This window comes from Pholis gunnellus (assembly GCF_910591455.1).
Source record: "Pholis gunnellus genome assembly, chromosome: 8".
Lineage (NCBI taxonomy): Eukaryota > Metazoa > Chordata > Actinopteri > Perciformes > Pholidae > Pholis > Pholis gunnellus.
Window position 1 is genome coordinate 3,319,234 of NC_136534.1, and position 21,788 is coordinate 3,341,021.

Genomic DNA, 21,788 nt, shown 5'->3' on the forward strand with positions numbered 1-21,788 from the left:
CTGCAGCGCTAAAACAGTATTCCACCGCACACTAAAGAGCACGAGCCATTCAAATATTATTCACATCAGAGGGAACAATATTAACCATATCATAAAAACACCATAGACAAATGAACACAGTAGTAACGCTACTGCAGATGTGAAAACACAAAAGCACTTCACTTACCAAAGCTGCTGTTCACTTAAAGACAAAGTCCATCCTCCTTTCTTTGATTACAGAGTTCAATGACACGGTTGTACAGAACATCGGTGCGGTTCAGTTCCAGCCAGAGCCAACCCTTTTTATACGCAGAGGTTAGAAATGAGACCCTAGGTCTTGAGTCGTGCTTTTGAGTCCTTGCCTCAGTGGTGGCTTCGGCCTTAACAAATTCTTGATTATATCATTTTAGCTTATTTTCCTCGTGAATTATCAACTGAAAGTTTAAATCCCCATTTATATGCCCACTCTTCTATGTTCATAATCCCGTCCTGCAGTTTATTTTTGGCCTTGGGACCATATGATCTGACAAAACAAGCAACTTGAAGATGTCACCTGGATTCTAAGAAATGTTGATGGGCAATGTCTAACTATTTCTGGAGATGTAAACAATGAATCGATTAATTGGGAAATGATTTACAGATTCATTGATAATGAAAATCAGTCGTTGCAGTGATACAATATATTGGAAATAACATACACACATTGTTCAATATCTAAGTTAAAGTAGCTAATAATGGAATGTATAGCATTGCTAGTTTTACATCATAAATGAGAGAATAGAATGTGGTGATGCCTAAACATTTTCACGTTAACTAAGCCATGTCAACACAAATTTATCATCGGGGTTTTATTTTGAAAGCGGAAGTCGCATTTTCCCCTCCCGTTGGCTTGACGCCGCTCCGTTCCGTTAAGCTGCTCGCGGTGATAAGTAACGGACAGGTCAGAGACGGTCAGATCCCGTTCGTCGTTAACGAGGACCGACGCTCAGCGGACGTTAACAGGACAGCGCGCGCTCTTTTCGTCCTTAAACGCCGACGTCGTCGCTACATGCTCGCGCGGTTGTGAGCAGACAAGTGGACAAGATGATGATCTCCCCGTGGGACCGCTGGTTCTCCACAAGCTGCTGTCTGTGCTGCCATGTCCGCACAGGAACCATCATCCTGGGGGTCTGGTACATGGTAAGCGCCGCCTGTCGTCATGTCACTCAGTGCTGCTACGGAGACATCCAGAAACCCTGAGGAGACATGACTTCATCAGAAAGCGTTCATAATGTGTGCAGCATTATTATTATGCGGGCTTCTCCCAATATAAAGCACACATTTCTACTCACAGAAAAGGTTTGAATTATTATTCTTTTTGAACAAATCTCGAATCTGCATAATTCTGGTATACTTTAAGTGACAGAGGTATACAGAGGCCTATACAGGAGGGTTCTGGATATATAAACTGGCATTAGTCACTGAATTTCAGGTGGGTTTATCCTTCTCTACATTATTTATGTTATACATGTTAAACTTATGATTGGGAACCTTTAGAAATAACTCATAATGTGGTATTTCCTCTCTTCATTGTATCCCTTTGTTAAACTGAATGTTACCTGAACCAAACACCACATGTGGAAATATCCTGCCTCGCTCCTATGAATAAATCAGCATTTGGCCTCTTCAGGTAGCAGGTTTCGTGTCAGGCCTATTAACTGCCGAGAATTTTCCATTGCATTCACCTGATCAATGGGGATGTGTGAGTCATCTGCATAATGTGCTGCGCCACCCAGACCAATACAAAGGCATACGAATGTGGCTGGACTTAGAGCTGTTGCTGCAGACGTGTCATTTAACACAGCTCTAGGAGAAGGTCTTGGTACCATTATTCGGGTTTTTTAGAGTCTCTGTGTTGTGAAATATTTACGTGTCAGAATACACACAAATATTTCAAACAATATGTGTGTGTCTGTCCATGTTGCCTTTAATCTACCCCTATGTCTTCTGTCCCTAAGCTCATCAATGCCGTGGTGTTGCTCATCCTGCTCACAGCGCTCAGCGATCCTGAGCAGTACCACCTGACCAGCGCTGAGCTGGCTAATGACCTGGATGTCATGGATGACGCCAGTAAGTAGCCCAGAGGGCCAGTAAATGTACTATGTGTATCTCAGAATACCACTATCGGCTGTGTACTTATTTTTTTTGCATTCTAACATCTTAACAGTTTCCGTTTCATATAATTACATTTGCTCAGGTAAGCGGCTTGTTTGCATTCTGTAAGAAACCTGTGCGGTGTTTGTGTTCTACCTGAAACTAAATCTCCTACACCTGACCGTGACAGATGACTTGATCTCCACGTCAGTCAGCACTCCTTTTTAATTCAAACGCCCAAAGCCACAGACATGTCCAATGTCCATCTGTGCAGAGCATTTGAACAGCCATGCTTAACGGACCAGGGGCCCACCTGAACAGTCAGACTGGAGCGGTCTGACTGGAGCGGTCTGACTGGAGCGGTCTGACTGGAGCGGTCTGACTGGAGCGTCTGACTGGAGCGTCTGACTGGAGCGTCTGACTGGAGCGGTCTGACTGGAGCGTCTGACTGGAGCGTCTGACTGGAGCGTCTGACTGGAGCGGTCTGACTGGAGCGTCTGACTGGAGCGTCTGACTGGAGCGGTCTGACTGGAGCGTCTGACTGGAGCGGTCTGACTGGAGCGTCTGACTGGAGCGGTCTGACTGGAGCGGTCTGACTGGAGCGTCTGACTGGAGCGTCTGACTGGAGCGGTCAGACTGGAGCGTCTGACTGGAGCGGTCTGACTGGAGCGTCTGACTGGAGCGGTCTGACTGGAGCGTCTGACTGGAGCGTCTGACTGGAGCGGTCAGACTGGAGCGTCTGACTGGAGCGGTCAGACTGGAGCGTCTGACTGGAGCGGTCTGACTGGAGCGTCTGACTGGAGCGTCTGACTGGAGCGTCTGACTGGAGCGGTCTGACTGGAGCGGTCTGACTGGAGCGTCTGACTGGAGGTGGGCCGCAGCACACGCTGCTGTTAGCCTCTGATTGGGAACGACTGTGCGGTCCCAGTTCTGAGGGATTAGAGTGTCCTCCCGTCCGTAGGGACAAACACTATGATACTGCTCACATATTTTAGGGTTGTTGAATATTCAGATTTAACAGCCAACAAGCTGTAGTGACAGTTGTTTTTTTTTTTATGTTTCTCTGAACCCTCTGTCACTCCATACGGGTTGGAAATATGCCACTAATTCCGCGGAATAATAAATCGGATAGTCAACACATTTTTAGCCAAAATAACTCTGCGTGTGTTTGATGCCGTGCTTCTCTTGAGTCCCCAGTCATTCTTTTTGGGGCATTGGCTCAAACATATAGTTCAATACAGCATCAAAGCCAACGCAGCAGCCAGTTAGAGCATCACAATTTCAAAATAGGACATAAAGCTGTGAGACAGACGAGAGAGATAAGCCCACCAGGCAATAAACAGGACGACTCTGCTATTCCTGTGTTATCATATTCTTCTGCTATTTTGTTGTTGATGTTGAACACTGAAGGGACAAAATGTAGGATTTCTCACTCCACGGCACACTCATTTCTTTTCGCATATGTGACTCAGATGTTTGTTTGTTTTTTTCATAACAGTGTGAACATCTCAAATGATATGGAATCTGATCTTTTCAATTCAGACTAGTGGTCCTTAACCCTCTGGACCCCAAGTCTGTGGCCTTGATTTTCACATTAGTATAGAAGTCCTGCACCTCTATGGAAACACAGCCATGGCTAGAACTAGAGATACAAATGTATTTGGTGCAGTATAACACAGTTACATCACCATAAATCATAAAAAAGAAAACACAAGTTGTATTTCTTTGACAATTTTTGTAAATAAATTATCAAACAATCTATGTACACAACTTGTTTCCGAGTTGCTACAAGTATTACCAATATTGGAACAAATGGAGGCTCTACGTGCTGTTGAACTATTTACATTTGTACAACCTCTACTTCCAGCTTCTCCTCAATGCACTGTGTTCAGAAGTCTGCAGTTCAGTCCAGGTTTCACGGAATCTTTGTCAAGTGACTGTTGGTCTCAAATCAATCATGGCTTCCTAGTTGCGCTGAGGAGCTCAGAATTTAATGTTTTTTACAATATTTGGTTACTTTAAACGGTTTATTCGGTGGCGAGACTTTAAATGAGACTTGTAGAATAAAATGATTTTGATGAAATGTCACAGTTTTGAGCTTAGTTTCGTTTGCTTTTTGTGATGGAAGTGTTCGTCACACGTGATGTGTTCAAGGGCCGTTGGAAAGAGGAAAATCTGACGGTTATGACATCCCGCCGGCCGGGTTTTGGGGTTCAGACAGAATCACATCTGAACAATCGTATCAGAATTCATGCGACTTTTATGTCACGCTGGATCAACATTTGGATCAACTCAATTGTGCGCCGGGAAGCCATTCACATCACGATCCCAACAAACACCTCTGTACAGAAGTAGCAGCCATTGCTCCACAGAAACACACGATTAAACATTTTCCCATTATCATCTCCTCACTGCCTTCCACTGCACATCAACTTAATCATTTAACCGTAAAAGCTGACTTCAGTGGCTGGCCTCCATGTTTTACTTCCGTACAGCCGTGTGCTGCAGGTCACTTCACACTGGAAGATGATAACGGACACATTTGAAACATAATGTGAACAAACAAAACAAAAAATCCAATCTGAGGAATAAATCCAAATTGAAGCTTGCAGTGTGAACGTAGCCATAGTGTTGTGTTCAGCAGCAGCAGACCACTGTTTTCAGTGAACTGGAACCCAGCGGAGCATTTAGCAGCTGAAGAGACTGTCAGGAGACCACAAACAGCCAACAGGAGAGGGAATATTGGACTCATCCATATCAACCTGACGTGACTGTATGTCAGTGGCAAAAAAAACAAATCTCATTCAATCTCAGCTTTTTGACTGACTAACTGAAGCTGGCCACAGTTTATTCTATTGATATTGAATATTCCAGATGTCTGATTCTGTCTGCCCTGTTGACACTCAGCTACATTTAAACTCTGAGAAAGAAATGTCATATATTACCTCTCTGTACACTTTTATGAGCTAGTGTGAGTCATCCACAATGTTCATTGTCAGTTTATAACGGATGTCCATGACCTTCTAACGGGTCACCGGACGGAGAAATGTAGCGCCACATGTACTGTGTTTTGGGTTTTTTGCCCGGCGCTCTCCTTATGCAACACGATGATTAGTTCTGTTGTTTTGATCTGAGGTCAGGCTGACATGGCGCATAGAGCTTAATGCCTTGTCTGGTTGACAGATGCAGCTCGTCATTTTATCTTCTGCACAGAATTAGTTTTCAGCTGAACACGACGTTGTGAACATTTTCACAAATTTGATTTTAAAATCCAAATCACATGGCTGAGCCAGAGTGACCTCCCACTGACGTGTAACCGCTGCTCTCTCTGCCTCAGACATGTGCATCGCCTCAGCCATCTCTCTGCTGATGATACTGATCTGCGGGATGGCAACATATGGTGCATACAAGGTAAACTAATGATTCCTAAGATTAAAACAATATATTAATGTTGCCAGGCTACTGCTCTAAACACTTATACTACATCTATTTATGAAGTCTTTGAAAATAGAACTAATCCAAATTCCGTCCCGACCCTTTTGTATTATTTGTGAACACACTTCAAGCTGTGATTTATGTCCACAGAGCTCAGCTTGTTTCTCTGCTGCTCTCAGATAAATACATCACCATAACTATACCTAAAGAAAAGACATATCTCTGTTTCAGCTGCGCGGCGCCTGGATCATCCCGTTTTTCTGCTACCAAATATTTGACTTTGCTCTCAACACCCTGGTGGCTGTCAGCATCGTGGTTTACCCGAACACCGTACAGGATTACCTGCAGCAACTGGTGAGGAACCTCAAGTGTTGAGGGCAGAAATAGTTCGATATACAGCTGCTGATGCCTCTACTATCCAGCGACTGGTGCTCCTTTAACCTCTAATGAACGGTCTGCTGCTTGTGTTTTTTCGGACTCCCGTGCAGCCTGATAACTTCCCCTACAAAGAGGAGATCGCTGCTCTCAGTAACGTGTGCTTGGTCCTCATCGTGCTGCTCTTCATCGGCTCTATTCTCGGCTTCAAGGTAAAGTCTTCATACCTTCCTTTACACGTCGTCTTCATACAATTTGCAGCACTTATTGCCTGCCAGAAAAGATGTATAATGCAACATTGTTACACATGCACCTGGTTATTTCATGTAACCTTTTGTACAGGTGAGGCTTTACACAAGTATTTTTTTCAAGGTTTTTCTCTTTTAGTTTTTGGAAAGAGTCATGCATCTCACAGCAGAGGCTGTCCAGTAGGCCTTTTTCACAGTAGATTTTTTTTTACTTATAATAGTAAAAAGAAAAGCACTAATGGAGATGACAAGTGTCCCAGGGAGCCATGACAGCGAGCAGCTTACACAATACTGAACAAACCTGAAGCGGCTAAATGGAATTCAGACATCATATAAATGTTATTATTTCCTACTGTGACATGTTCAAATGTGAAATACGCTGAAAGTAGAATGGGACCTACTGTTACGTACTTTGTCGCTGTTGGGTTTCCCACCTTCGGGGAAGGATTTAATATCGCAGCGACAGACTACTAGTCAGTCACGTGGATCTCTTCAGCCATGCGGCATGGCTCCAGGGATGTCAGTTGATCCACCTCTCGGGTGAGGCTGAAATATCTCACCAGCTGCTGGATGGATTGCCATGACATTTGGTACAGACACTCATGGTACCCATAGGATGAACCCTAATGACTTTGTCGGTCCTCTGACTTTTCCTCCACTTAACAGTTACCTTATTGCTTTTATTGTCTTGTGAAGCACTTTGTAATACCTGGTTTAAAAAGTGCTATATGATTAAATGTTTTATAATAAATGTATATTATTATCATTATCATCAGGTAAAATGTCTCAATTCGTCCAATACTTAGATGTATGACCAAATACCTGCAAAACTAATTCCCGTCAGCCTAGCACGCTAAACTAAGATGGTGAACATAGTAAGCATTAAACATTAGCATGTTAGCATGCTGCTGGCATGGCTATATACTGTGTGTCTTGTGACTTTGTGTGGGGTTTGTGTTGTGTAGCTACAGACGATCCAGTAGAGCCGTCAGGTATGTTGTTGTGGTTATGATGCAGCTCTGCTGACAACCAACATCATTTGCATTCTGCAATAACCAACGTCAAGCCTGAGATTAGAAGACAAAAGGCTTATTTTCATAGCAGCAGTTATGGTTTGGAATGTGATAGATGGAGTCATTGTTAGATTATATGTCGCTCCTCCACATTAGTGACCCCCAGAATCTGTTCTGGCCGATGGAATAACTTGCTTTGCACAATCAGCACCATTATGACACCGTTTGCTCAGCGGAATGGGAGCTAAATGACCTCTATGCAAATGGACCTCCTCAGATTGCCGCGGAGGCTGCTCTGTGAGCATTGAAGTGTCTTCTTAATTGGGTTACTATAGAAGTTAGAGAGCTCTGTCTGCCTTTGGTTTGTGCCAGCGGATGGATTCAGCAGATGGTGTTGTGATTGGGCCGGGAAGTTCCAGTAGCGAGCTCTCTGCCGAGAGCCAGAAGATTCCTGGATGACAGAGAACAACAGGAAGTTGTTTGTGATATCTCTATCATTGAGAGGTTCTCTGAACAACATACTTTTATTACAGCCTCCGTGATGCGCATGTTATCGTGGTGCCATCTGTGTGTGTTCCTGTGCAGAATATAGAGGACAGGAACGTTACACTTACACCACAGCTTCTCTGGGGATGAGATGACCTCATTATTTTACAGAGGAAAGTGGAAAAGCTGGTTTCCTGAAACTAAAAACTATAGCACGCTCACAGTCGAAGACACATTCTCCAACTTAGCTTAGCGTGTTAGCATTAGCTCAGAATAAAGCTGAGGCTGATGGGAATGTTATTGATTTTCCTTTATCACGTACCATGACCCTAAGTAGTATTTTAGATTTTTGCTCAATAAGGTGTTGCCGTAATGCAGTTGAAGCTTCTAATCTGCGATTGTGTTCTCTGTGTGTGGTTTCAGGCCTATCTGATGGCGTGTGTGTGGAACTGCTACAGATATGTGAGCGGCCACGGTGCTTCAGAAATCCTGCTCTATGTCACGACCAATGACACCGCGGTAAGTCACCGCTGCTGCTTTATACCATCAGACCCACATCACCATGATGACTTCATAGACGGATAAGAGTGGCGATGATATATCCAGTAGTGTTGTCATTGTCAACAGGTCCTGTTAAAAGAACAAAACCAACAGTGTGTGCCTCCAACTCTTTTTATTTTCTTTTTTTTAAGGCTCAGTCATTTCCTAAAACTGCTGAGCCCTGTAGTTTTTTGCAACTTAAATCAAACAGAAAGGAAGTCTGGGACTGTTTTCAGCGGCGGATTCATTTATTAATTCATTTCTATCAGCGTTTCCCCCGTCACACCACCTGTGTGAGTGTTCATTGTGTTTTCTAATGAGGCGTTGCGTTCTACGGACAGATAATGAGTCATTCCTCGTACGCAGTGTACAGCTGAACAAATACTTTAGTCAGCGTTAACTGTAAGAAATATTACCTCAATGGATTAAAACGTCTGTCTATCAAACCAAATGATTCACAAGTCAGCACACGTTGATCAAATGTAGAAGTGAAAAGTACATCCACTGTGTGCACGTGTGCGATATGTTACAATCCAGACCGCACGTCACGTTTTCACCCTCTGCTCAGGCCAGTCTGTGGACTGTAAAGTCATCATGTCGGGGGAGGGAGGAAGTATAAAGATGGGCTGTAGTAGGAGCCCGTTTTTCACAGGCTAGCGTGATTTGATTGGACAGACTTGGAATGACGGATCGGGCTCCAAGCTGGCAAAGCCATTAGAACGGTGGCGGAGGCACAGTGGTTGTACAGTAAATGAGCTCTGGGTCGGTGTCCTGTTGCTCAGGCCCCCTGACCACTGTGACCCCGCTGCCCACACACTTATTATATCTACTTCTACTTTGACAGAAAGGAGAAGAAAAAAAGTAGGCTGAAGAAACACTAATGACCCGTTCTGACTATCGGGAGAAGCGTTTCCCAGCATGAATGCTTAAGGAGCTGTCGATACCTGGCCTGCTCTGAGTGTAACATTCCACACCTTGAAACACCGTGTGGCTTTATGTGATGTTTAGGATTCAAAGAACCAGAAAAAAACAGCAGCCTCTTTATTTCCTAACACCTCAGCAGGTATATGGTTTTTCAATTAGAGCCTGACATATTCAATTAGAGCTCCCCACAGACCACAGGCAGGTTCGTGGCAGCTTGTATGGCTATACATCAGTAAGGCAGCGGTCAGGTCAAAGGTCCACTAATGGGTTCCATATGAGCCACATTCCTTCACACACACAGAACAGCCACTCACACCCACACAGTCAGGTGCTTTATTTTGCAATAGGTCACCCTTGAAACGCCTCATGGAACAAAATGAGAGTTATTTCTCTTCATGAGGTTGGTATGGACTATCACCCAACCGTCCCTAAAATGACTGTTAGTCAATGTTTCCGTTCTCGCACAGCACACAAGCAGTTCACAGTGATAAACGGTGCAGATTTAACAGAAAGCCAGCAAATAGTTACATTTGAGAAGCTGTAGAGCTGAGAGACCAGTACGTTTGGCTGTTTTCTTTTACTTACGACACAACTAAACTATTAATCATTATCAAAAAAAAAGTTGCACAATAGATCTTATTTGGATCAATGAATCAATGTATTGACGAATGGTTTCGGCTCGAGTCGATCAACAGTAGTCTGCTCATCCAAGAATGAAACATATACAGTCACGCTGCCCTGTAGCTCCCCGAGGTTATTGATATTTGCTTTGGCCCAGATCTCAATCTTACCATGTTAATGGAACAATCCAAACAGCACATGAGAATTTGATGGACAATTTCCAAAACAGAAGAGCACACTAATGCTTCATCCACTAGCTGAACACATCCACTGCTGTGTGTTCCGTTATGACATAGAATAAATAAATGTCTCTTTACTGTTTCTATTGTGAAGTGGAAAACAAATCTCCATTACCGAGGCATGATTGTTGTCCCCTGCATATGGTAAATGCACCTTTTATGATCTATGACGTTTATAAAGGCTTTTTTATAAATGTAACCGTTGCATCTTAAGAATAAAAGAAAAAATATATACAATGCAAATAAGATACAAAGAAACAAAGACCCTGCTATCTCAACAGCAGGACAGCCCTACCTTCGGCAAAAGAGAAAAGTATATAATAATCTTTTGTGACACCACCCTAGCATGCAAGGTTTTTATTGTACTTAATTAAAAAGGTTGTTTTCCATTTTATTCTATTCATGTAATGTAGTCTGTTGTTTTCATGGCGAAGTGCTTCCTGTCCACCAGTTTAATTCTCTCCGTGTTAAATGTGCCATATGATTATAGATGCCTTGCCTTACATACTGTATTGTACTTTGCACATGTTATATCATGGAATTTGGTTTAAATCCTGTAGTTTAGCCTATTTAATAGGCAATCATTGCCATGTTTCTACAGTAGCCCAGAAGGGACAAACCAAACACTGTCTCTAGATAGGATAGGGGACATTCACGTTTTTGCGTTGACAACCATCATTCTCCCTCACGGGAGAAGTTTCAGTTGGTTGCAAACTGCATCCTCACCGCTAGATGTCGCCAAATCCAGCACAGTGCCCCTTTAATCCAAAGGACCCTTTTTACTGTTTAATTCTTGTGTTCGGTATTGCACCAGAGCTGGTGTCATATCATGTCGCTTTAACAAAAAGCAATTGACAGAGTTATCAGCATTTAGCACTACTTAACACCATTCATTTTGAATTGTACTTCCTCTCTTGCAAAGTTCACTCATACTAACCAAAATCATTTGTTCCTCCTCTTCGCCCTTCATCCCCAGGTGCTGCTGCCTCCGTATGATGACAGCGTCAGCGTCCCTCCCAAGCAGGCTCCTCCCCCCTACACCACCGCCACAGCATGAAAACATTCCCAGCATCCTGCTGACTGGACCCTGCTAATATAACCCCCCCAGCAAGATGTATGCACCACACTGCCTCTCCAGTGTACACAGACGACACAGACATTCCAGTACACCCATGCATGCACCGACGCATATAAAATCATCGTACGCACATGCACACACCTGCCACCACGTGACCTCTCATCCCTCCGTTATTTTATTGGCGAGCTCGTATTCTCTCCGTACCTCTTCCATGCGTCCGTTCTGTTTCTGTTTCCAGATGTGATGTGCATTTCAATGCAGTTGAACCTGGGTGCAAAAAGTGTTAGATTCTATATATTTGTATTAATTCTAGTCACGCTGTGTGTACCTGTAATAGTATTTTGTGTCCTACCTTTGATAGTCATATCTAACTTATGCACAAATGATCTTATTGCCCAGAGTGATGAGTGAACAGTGGTCGCGTGTTTCCCGTTCGACTCGTCTCTGCTCGTGATCAGGGTCGGATTGCCTTTATTCATAACTTTCTCTCTGATGGGGTGCCCTTTATGGGGATGACCCATGTGTGAAGTGTCACCTTGACTGGAAGTTGTCCCAAAGAAACGCATCTGCCTGTATTCTGACATGATCACAAAGCAACCGACTGTATATCGAACATATCACCTTCTTTTACCGTTTTACTCAACTACAAACCCATTAGTCTTGTGTTATCAGGAGTGTTGAGTTGTGCTGCTTGACCTTCATAACGTTTAAATGTAACCGTGTGTTTCTACTGATGGACGAGGAAAATGTATTCCCGGCTATTTATCTATTTTAAAAGCACAGAAGTAGCGCTGATCTGGAATCAGTTTGCTCTATAAAGTTGCTATGAATGAGTCGCTCGAGGGAACCCGGGGCAGTGACTCTGGATCGGGGCCTCTCTGTGTCCAGGAGCTCAGTAAATACGGGCCCTGGTTGTGTTTTTTCAATTAAAACCAACGGGAGCTTCTGTTCTGTGTAAACACAAAGTCTGCTCCACCAGAGGCAGCTATTGGCCGGCTGCTCCTTGGCCACAAACATGTTGTGCAAGGACACACAAGTCAAACCCGAGCGCTGCTGCTGTATGAAAAATACAAGATGTGACATTTATTTGTGTATTAAAAGTCTAATTTCACCAACAGATGGTTGTGTTTCATTTTGAATGTGCAAGGTACAAGGCTGTGCGTGAACTCAAAGTTTTGTTAGAAAAAAACGTTTCTGTTGCCTAACGGGCAGCTGTGCCCCTGGAAACTATTGGTAAGAGGTGACTGTGTGCAGTGTAAATGTGCTCATTGTGTGGAGGGCAGGTACCCCCAGAGTGGTTAGAATAATGATGACTCTACTTACCAGGTCTTTCCATAAACTGCTGCTCAAATGGGGATGTGATGAGTTCATCCAAGCACCAATTAAACGTGACGAAACACCTCTTTCACAGTCGCTGTGAACCTGTTAGACTGCAGGAGAATATAAATGTATTTTCTCTTAGAGAGACTTCAAACATGTTAAAACTGAAACTCCAACTTTATGACAGCTTATTTGGATTATTTTTAATAAACAACACGGGAAAATAAGTGCAACGTCTAGCTTTAAAAAAATTATTCAAGCCTTGACACCAAATAACTCAGAAATTGACGAGGACAACAAACTACAGCCAATGGATATAAAAACCTCCAGAGAAGATCCCAAGTCGTACCAGAATTTAAACACACACAACCTTTAATATGTAAAAGATCCATTAAATCTCTTTAACCTGAAAGCACAAGAGAAAGGCAAATTAAATCACACAAGTCATTTTAAATCTTTAATGTAAGAACAAACTGAGCATGAGCAAGGTTTAGCCCCACCTATATCTCATTATGAAATGTTTCAATGTGTAGAATGAAGAGGTTCAGTCCCTGCTATCTGTCAGTGAAAGTATCCAGAGTTTTCCTGAGCCGAACAAGAGGCGTCTCCATGGTTTAGTGAGAGGGGGAGTAAACAGGGAAACAGAGGGGCAGAGCAATGCAAGTGTCTGGACAGATAGAAACAGAGTGCAGGCTGGGATGCGTGCACGTTTACTGTCTGGAGCTTCTGGTGACTGATTCTTCCTGCTGGAACTCCTCTCTTCACTCACTGTGGGGATCTATTGAGAAACCTGCAGGAGTTGAGGAGAAATTTGATCACAGGGTAAGTAGTTTTTGATTTTTTTTCCTGAGCACTGCAGGCTCTATTTGCATACTTAGAAAAAAATGTTATTTTATATATTTTTTAGGATAACTTGTAACTTTTCTTTGTAAAACACATGGTAACAAAAAGATGAATCACCTGCTGGGACCTCTTTAAGGTTGCACATCGTCGTAGTTTCCATCACCTGCATCGTGAAAAGCCATCAAAGGCGGGGGATGTGCAAAACAGAGACCAGGTCCCATGAAACCCTGTTAGGGACACGCTGTTTCCGTGTTCGGTAGTAAACACACAGCCTTGGCTTTCACTCATGAGAGGGGTTTGCTCTGTGACGAAATCCCAACATTTCATCACACAATTTGTGAAATCTCTGTAAAAAAAAATCCTATTTAAAAGAAAACGTAAAGGATAATTACATGTTTCCAATGCCACTCATGTATCTGTTTATAATCAGTTTTAAATCATAAGTTTGGAAATCGCTTTTTCCAAATGATGTACATATTAAATCAATCATCTGTCCACACATGACAGAGATACTGGACTGACTTATGGATAGTGAAACACATTTAAGCTTGGTACTGTGGTACAGTATGGATGTCTATGGAACTTTAATTATTATTATTATTATAAAGAAAAAGTGCTTTACAGATAAAAACACGTTTAAAAGGCTAAATTAAAAATGTAAGAAAAGAAATAAAAAATCAATCAAATAAACAGGCAGCTCAGCTCATTTGAATATGCTTCCAGATAAAAGTATGTTTATAGAGGAGGACGCTGACCAGTAGCCTTATTTCCTCCGACAGCTTGTTCCAGAGCCTCGGGGCTCTGAATGCAAACAGAACCAAAAAAGATTAGATGGTACATTTGTTACACTCATGGATACTTGATGAAGAAAGCTCTGTCAGGCCTGTGGCAGAGAGATATCAAACAGATGTGAGGTCAGAGGTGTCAACAGCTCTGTGGGATGCAACATGGGTATGTGACCCCTGCAGGTCTCAGGTCAGCTGCTACCATAAACTGTCAAACAGACACTGAGCAAACAGACACTGAGCGCTGATTCAGTGTCATCACCCTGAATCTTACATGTTGCCTTAGAATTAAGATGTGTCCTATATGACCAATGCAACCTCATTCTGCTTTTGAATGTGGACATATTGGCTCCTTCTACACTGATCACAGACAGGTTTCAGACAGCAGTGAACATGACGGGTAACGGCTCTCCTGGGGACCGGGTAGGGAAACAGTCTGTGGTTCTTTTCAGCCGCTCTTAAATCCCTTTAAACCACATGTGCAGCAAAACACCCAAAAGCTCAGTCATGGAGCGTTTTGACGACTTCATATGGCGGCAGATGGGAAAACTCATGTGGAGCCCACATGAACCCAAAACACATGTCAATATGTTGCATTTCATCAGACTGTGCCATTTGAAATGGGCTCTTTCCTGTGGCTCTAGAAAAACGATACTGTGTGCGCTACATCGATACACACTAAAATGTGAAATCTGACGCTGAGGAGGTCAAACATGCAGGAGGTGAAAGTTCTCCCTATTTATATCCCTCCTCATTAACTTAAATGTAGCATTTCACTAGTTACCTTACTGATACAAAGTCGCATTATTTGTTTGCTATACCAAGGAGGTTATGTTTTAAGACCTGCATGGTTGTTGGTCTGTTGGTTAAAAGCAGATTTCCAGAAATAATTAACAGATTTCAGGGAAATTTGGTGTATTGAGGAATTATGGACTTTTGGTGTAAATAGCACCGCCATGTGGCCATTTGTAAAGCCCATTACCTTTTTATGGATTTCTGATCCCTGGAGACGCATCTCAATCAGCTTCTTATACTAACGCAACATGTTCTGCCAAAGCTGGAACAGTTTGGGTTATTTCACATGAGAGATTTCTGTATTTGTATCTTTTCAAAACAGATTTTATTTTTGTTTGCCATTCCTCCATAAGTTGCATCCGAAGTTATTCATTTTCTTTTTCTGATGTGCCATATCCTTTGGATGCCAAACTCTGGGTGCAGCCCAGTTGGCATAGACTGCCCTCACATTATCATGAGATTAAGATGACAGGTGCACAACCTTAGACAATCCTGCACATTTTAATGTGTTGTAAGATGTTGGCGGTGATCCAGCAACGTGATATATTTGAATGCCATCAATTATGAGTATGACTTGCATCAAATTTAGCAAAATGGATCCTTGTTCAAAATCGAATAGGGTTGTGGTGTTCTTTAGACGTCATGACAACCGTCTCTGTTCCCGTCACTGTGTAGATGATTCAGAAGCCAAATGTTCCATTTAATCTGATTAGTGTTGTGTTATTGTGTTTATGTTGATGCACATTGAACATGATGTGATGAAAATAACACATTTCCTTATTTTCCCTCTTGCCTTATTGCCTCCCTCTGTTTCTGTCTTTCCTGTTCAATGCAGGCTTGTTCTCTGCTTGCACTGCATTGTGGGATTGTTTCTATCAGTTCTTGCTCTTCTCTCTCTCTTGCTCTCTCTTAACGCTGCAGTTGTCACATCTTGTCAGAATGAGGTCCCTGGCTCTCTGCCTCTTCTGCCTGTTGTGCTGTAACGCAGTCCGACTGGACAGACGGCGTCCCAGACCCATCGCGGCCAGAGGTCGCAATGAGACCACTGTCCAAACCAAACCAGTGGGTAAGTCATCAGTTGGTGACCAATGTGTGTTTTGCCAACTGCATTTTCTATCTAAGATATAAAGTTGATCATTTTTCTAGAATCGAGTTTAGATATTTCCCCAAACTGAGCTGAGTTTGGAGCATTTGGTTCCCTGATCAAAAACCTCCATGTCTTTGATCACAGAGAACCCCTGCAAAGCAATGCCGCTGGATTTCGTCTTTGTCATCGACAGCTCCCGAAGCATCCGCCCCAACGACTACGAGAAGGTCAAGGCCTTCATCGTCAACCTGCTTCAGTTCCTCAAGGTCGGCCCAGACGCCACGCGGGTCGGCCTGCTGCAGTACGGCAGCGTGGTCCAGCCCGAGTTCTCCCTCAACACCTACACCACCAAGGCCGAGGTGGAGCAGGCGGTGAGGAGCATGGAACACCTCGCCACGGGTACGATGACCGGCCTGGCCATCCAGTACACCATGGAGACGGCCTTCACCGAGGAGGAGGGAGCACGACCGGCAGACCTGCTCATCCCGCGGATCGCCATGGTCGTGACTGACGGACGGCCTCAGGACACGGTGGAGGAAATCGCGGCTCAGGCGAGGCAGGCTGGCATCCAGATCTTTGCTGTCGGAGTAGGCAGGGTGGACATGAACACGCTGAAGGCCATAGGGAGCGAGCCGCACTCTGAGCATGTGCACCTGGTGGCCAACTTTAGCCAGATAGAAACTCTCATCTCCGTGTTCCAGTCCAAACTGTGCGGAGGTGACGAATCACATTTATTTATTTCATCCTCATGTACGAATGCACATGTGTTTGCATCCCTTTTATCTGAGTGTCGGTGTTGGTGAGTTATAGGGTCAGAGATGTGTGAGGTGGTGGACCACCAGTGCCAGCACATCTGTGTGAGCAGCCCCGCCTCATACAGGTGCAAGTGCAGGAGGGGCTTCACCCTCAACCCCGACGGCAAGACATGCACAGGTGGAGGAAGACATTTTTTTCTCTCTTCTGATCTGCTCTTTTAAAAACAGTCTTTTTTTCGCTCTTTATGAACAGACAATCTCCGTCATCTCTGCAGAGTTTTGGTGTCTTTCAGCTCTTTGTTTTTCCCTCCACTGTCACCCTGTAGCTGAGGATATGTGTGCTGTGGTGGACCATGGCTGTGAGCACATCTGTGCCAACCTACCAGATGGCTACGAGTGCCGCTGCCGTCCAGGGTATCAACTCAACGTAGACCTGAAGACGTGCGACAGTAATGATACATTTCCTTCTTCACCGGGGACGTCTCTTCCTGCATCAGTAGTGACCTTAACCTCTTCCTTCACTAGCTTTATCAGCTCCATTCTTTTTCAGAGTGGTTATTTTACCACTTGAACCAGTTCAAATGTAAATAAATCATTTTGAGAATGCACACATAACATGGGCTGAGGGTTCTGTTGTTTCTTTTCACACAGCCCATCAGTCAGTTATGTGACTTAAATCACCATATTACTAAGAATACAAACCAAAATCAGCATGATCTTTTTACGATATTTCTACAATATTTACTCCTAATGGGGAAAGCACCACCTTGAGGAAGGCATGATAGCCGAAGACGTTTGGCAACTAAAACATTGGTGTAAAGATGGACCTCCAATCCAAATGAGAGCCAGCTCTCTTCCCACCAGTGACCCTCCGCCCACTGTTGGAAAGCATCCCTTTTTGGTCCTCTGGGGGACGTTAACAGAAAGCAAAGTGGGGGAGATTTCCTGAAGGAAGTGTGCTTTTGCGATCATCCGAGCAGCAGCTGAAATGTGGAGGTGTGTCCAGGGTGTCATAGTATCCCCGAGTCAAAACAAGAACCGTTCTTTGATCTTTCCCGTCTGGGGTTCACAAGTCTACACCTTTACCAGTCCTTTATGAGAGTGGGTTTGGATTTTTGATGAATGCATTATGGTTTTCTGTTCCTGTATGTATACATGTGTGGAGCTGAAAGGCCTTATGCATACAGAAACTTAATATTCTACAGTAGTAATTACTGCTTATTATTGCTGTAAGTATTAGTATTGTAGTAATAAGTATTCTTGCATTAACAGAATAGACCACTGTGACCTTGGGATTCATGGCTGCAGCTGATACTGACTCGACTTCAGGCTACATCAGGCTGTCTGTCTTCTACGGTTATGTACCGTCATTTGTTGTTGTTCAACCTCTGTTCTTGTCACCCAGAGATCGATCACTGTGCTGATGGCACCCACGGGTGTGAACAGGAGTTCATGAGCACAGAAGACGCCTGTGTGTGTAAATGCAGGAAAGGCTACACACTCAGAGCTGATGGGAAAACGTGCAAGAGTAAGTGTCCATTTTCTGTGTTTGACATTTTGATATTTCAAAAGTAGCAGCTCAACAGGTAGCCAACGTTCTCTAAGAAGGGATTCCTTAATCCTGCCGGTCCTGATAAACGGACTGTTTCCTGCAGAGGTGGATCACTGTGCTGATGGCGCCCACGGGTGTGAACAGGAGTTCACCAACACAAAAGACGCCTGTGTGTGTAAATGCAGGAAAGGCTACACACTCAGAGCTGATGGGAAAACATGCAAAAGTAAGTGTGAGCATAGCTTATTTCCCGTCATTGCTGTTATTTCAACAAGTATTTCTTTCACAATGCGGTGTAATGCTGCAGACATTAAGAACTTTTGTACACGTCCTCCAAACTGTTTCATCCGTCCATCAGGACTGCAAGCATATTAACTGTAGCACAAGAGGACACCTAACCCAGATGTGATGCATTCACTGTCTGCTGATAAATGCTTGGATGGGTCTGCAGCACGATTAGATGTTCTCAGTAATCACGTCTGTTCCCTGCAGAGACGGACCACTGCGCTGACGGGAAACACGGCTGTGAACAGGAGTTCATGAGCACTGACGATTCATGTGTGTGCAAATGCAGAAACGGATTCTCACTCCGACCCGATGGGAAAACATGTCAGAGTGAGTCCAGGCTCGTCCACTGTCATGAATATGAAGTGAACTGCAGCCAAAGGATATTTAAACAGGGATTTGATGGGACACACATCAAAGTGTTTTTCTGTCATTTTCTGTCTTGAGGCTTCTGATTCGTTTTCATAAATTCATTTTAATTGGTATCAAACTGTAGTTAACACTTAACAGCCTAACTAACTCTCTTTATGACTCATTTGACAGTATGAAGGAGACAGAATTGATATAGCGTGAGGTAAAAGTGAACAAAATGCAGAACATAATCTCTCATCATCATCAGGACTGTTTGTCCGTTTCCTCCAGTATTTAAATGTTACATCATTTTTGGATGAATTTGGAACCAGTCATGAGGTCCCTCCTAATCCGGATTAAGGGGATATTCTGTGTTTATGATTCCCGTCATGAAGCATTCATATCCCAGATAGTTATTAGTTTATGTGTTTATAGCCTCCTCCTTCCTTAACAGAAGACAGATAACTTACAGTTACAAGAACATGCGATTAAGAATACAATTTTGCGTGATCACAAATTATAATTTGAATGACTTTCACAATATATTATAAAATAAAAAGGTATCATTTAGACACTTTAATGTGCCACAGCCAGATCGTACTAATGCTGTGTTGCAGGTCTGGATGTGTGTCAGACAGTGGGCCATGGCTGTGAGCACCAGTGCGTCAGCACCGCTGACTCCTACATCTGCAGATGTTTTGATGGATTTATGTTGGCTGAAGATGGGAAGAGCTGCAAGAGTATGATGTCAGCTTTCTTTTATATCGACCTTCTGCTTAGTGAACATACCTAAAACATGTGCTCGATGTCCTTGTTCCTGACAGAGCCGGAGTGCGGCGATGGAATCATGGATCTGGTTTTCGTAATCGATGGCTCTAAGAGTCTGGGCCCTGCCAACTTTGAACTGGTGAAGCGGTTTGTGAACGGCATCGTGGACTCGCTGGACATTTCCAGGACGGGCGCCCATGTCGGCCTTCTCCAGTACTCCACCAAGGTGCGCACGGAGTTCACCCTGGGCCAGTACAGCACGGTGCACACTGTCAAGCAGGCCGTGTCCCGGATGCAGTACATGGGGAGAGGCTCCATGACGGGCTCCGCCTTGCGCCACATGTTTGAGTCCAGCTTCTCGGCCAAAGAGGGAGCCAGGCCGAACGTCCCCCGTGTCGGTGTTGTGTTTACTGATGGGAGATCGCAGGACGACGTGTCCGAATGGGCTGATAAAGCAAAGAACTCTGGTACACTCAGACGCACTACACAGTGCTTAACCAAGCTCTTTGTAGCAGGACTTTCCTTTCATTATTCTGCTTTCTGTCATTTCCAGGAGTCACGATATACGCCCTGGGTGTTGGCAAGGCCATTGAACAGGAGCTGAGAGCAATAGCTTCAGAGCCTGATGAGAAGCACCTTTACTACGCTGAAGATTTTGAGAAAATGGGAGAAATTACAAAGAAGCTCAAGTCCAGGATATGTAAAGGTATTTAGCAGTGGTGCATCGCTGCCACCTGCTGCTGCTGCGATGACACACTGAATCAAGCAACTCCATACAATTTGAGGCAGCACTGTGCAATTACCATAACGCATATCTCATCAGTATTTTTTTTGCCACACACACACACACACACACACACACACACACACACACACACACACACACACACACACACACACACACACACACACACACACACACACACACACACACACACACACACACACACACAGGGAGATATTCTCATCTCACGTATTCTTTCCCTGCAGACAAACCATCCGGTGACAACATGTGCCAGTGTGAGAACGTGATTGTGTTTCAAAACCAGGTCACCGAGAAGCTGAAGAAGCTGGTACAGAATAATATCCTTTTCCAAATAACTGTGGACTCAACAGTTACACTCGGATTCAACAGGGATCTTTGGTAGTCTTGGGTCGATGTGTCTCTGCCAAACAATCCCTCAAGTGCTAATGAATGGTGTCAATAGTATTTAAATAGCCCAATATCACAAATTGTATACATGTAAACGTACGAACAGCAAACAAATAGACAACTACAAGCAGGTGTATTTAACTGATCAGTTAAACATACCATGATGTGTCTCTTTTTCATTTCAGAAACAATGTATATGAATGTCTTCATTCTGACACATGTTGTGAGGGACCAAGTCGGACACCAGAGTCAATCTATCTGCCTGCATTTTCACTTTGAACATGAACACATTCAACAGGCTCTTATAGCTCCCTAACTGACGTTCAGCTCATGAATGGAGCTCCGGGCATTAACAATGAACATACTGAGATGACTGACAAAGAGACAAGAGAGGAGACATATCTTTCTGGATTGACAGTGAACACAACAGCGGAGACAAGGGAACATTCTATACATCATACCAAAGTGAAGGGAGGATACGAACATTCAGACTTCTTGCATCGCAGTCAATTCCTCCACCAATCATTGTGTTCATACACTTTGTGATTAAGCTATTCATTTAATTAGCAAACATTACTATCGTCCAAAGTATGCTAACACCAGTCTGTCCCAAATGCCTGAATATGCGCTGTGATACCCAACATATGCAAGAAAGGACATGTGACTTTACACATAAAACAGTCATTTTGTGGGTTTGGAAAATGACTTTTGGGGAAAAAAACTTGATTATGGACATGTAATTAATCTTTAAAATAAGGCCGACCTAGAGTGAAAAGTCACTAACACTTGGTATGTAGGTTGTGTTTTCTTTTGTTCCTGCATATTTCCTTAACTTGCCTACTTGAAGCCATGACTAAGAAGCTGGACACACTGGAGAATCAAGTCTTAAGCAAATGAAAGGCGGAGACTCACCTCCCCAAACCTGCAGCGTGGCATTCACAGGGCCCCTTTAATCCTGCTCTACGAGTCGCACTGAAACATGCCTAATGCGATGCTTTCTACTGAAGCTATTTATACACTTCT

General features: G+C 43.7%; 2 protein-coding genes across 2 annotated transcripts; both read left to right on the forward strand.

Moving 5' to 3' along the window:
• Positions 1-1,062: 1,062 nt before the first annotated feature.
• LOC306699427 (lysosomal-associated transmembrane protein 4B-like) lies at positions 1,063-11,050 on the forward strand (the record flags this gene model as incomplete). The annotated part of the gene is made up of 7 exons (XM_079164041.1): positions 1,063-1,158; positions 1,977-2,088; positions 5,450-5,523; positions 5,779-5,901; positions 6,036-6,134; positions 8,093-8,188; positions 10,970-11,050. 7 exons carry the CDS (start codon positions 1,063-1,065, stop codon positions 11,048-11,050), a joined length of 681 nt encoding a protein of 226 aa, XP_079020167.1.
• Positions 11,051-15,753: 4,703 nt separating this feature from the next.
• On the forward strand, positions 15,754-21,066 carry LOC306699314 (matrilin-2-like; the record flags this gene model as incomplete). The annotated part of the gene is made up of 12 exons (XM_079163893.1): positions 15,754-15,880; positions 16,046-16,618; positions 16,712-16,834; positions 16,983-17,105; positions 18,062-18,184; positions 18,312-18,434; positions 18,701-18,823; positions 19,462-19,584; positions 19,669-20,079; positions 20,166-20,318; positions 20,603-20,685; positions 20,951-21,066. The coding sequence occupies 12 exons, from the start codon at positions 15,754-15,756 to the stop codon at positions 20,963-20,965; spliced, it is 2,100 nt and encodes a 699-aa protein (XP_079020019.1). The 3' UTR covers positions 20,966-21,066.
• Between the last annotated feature and the right edge of the window lie 722 nt (positions 21,067-21,788).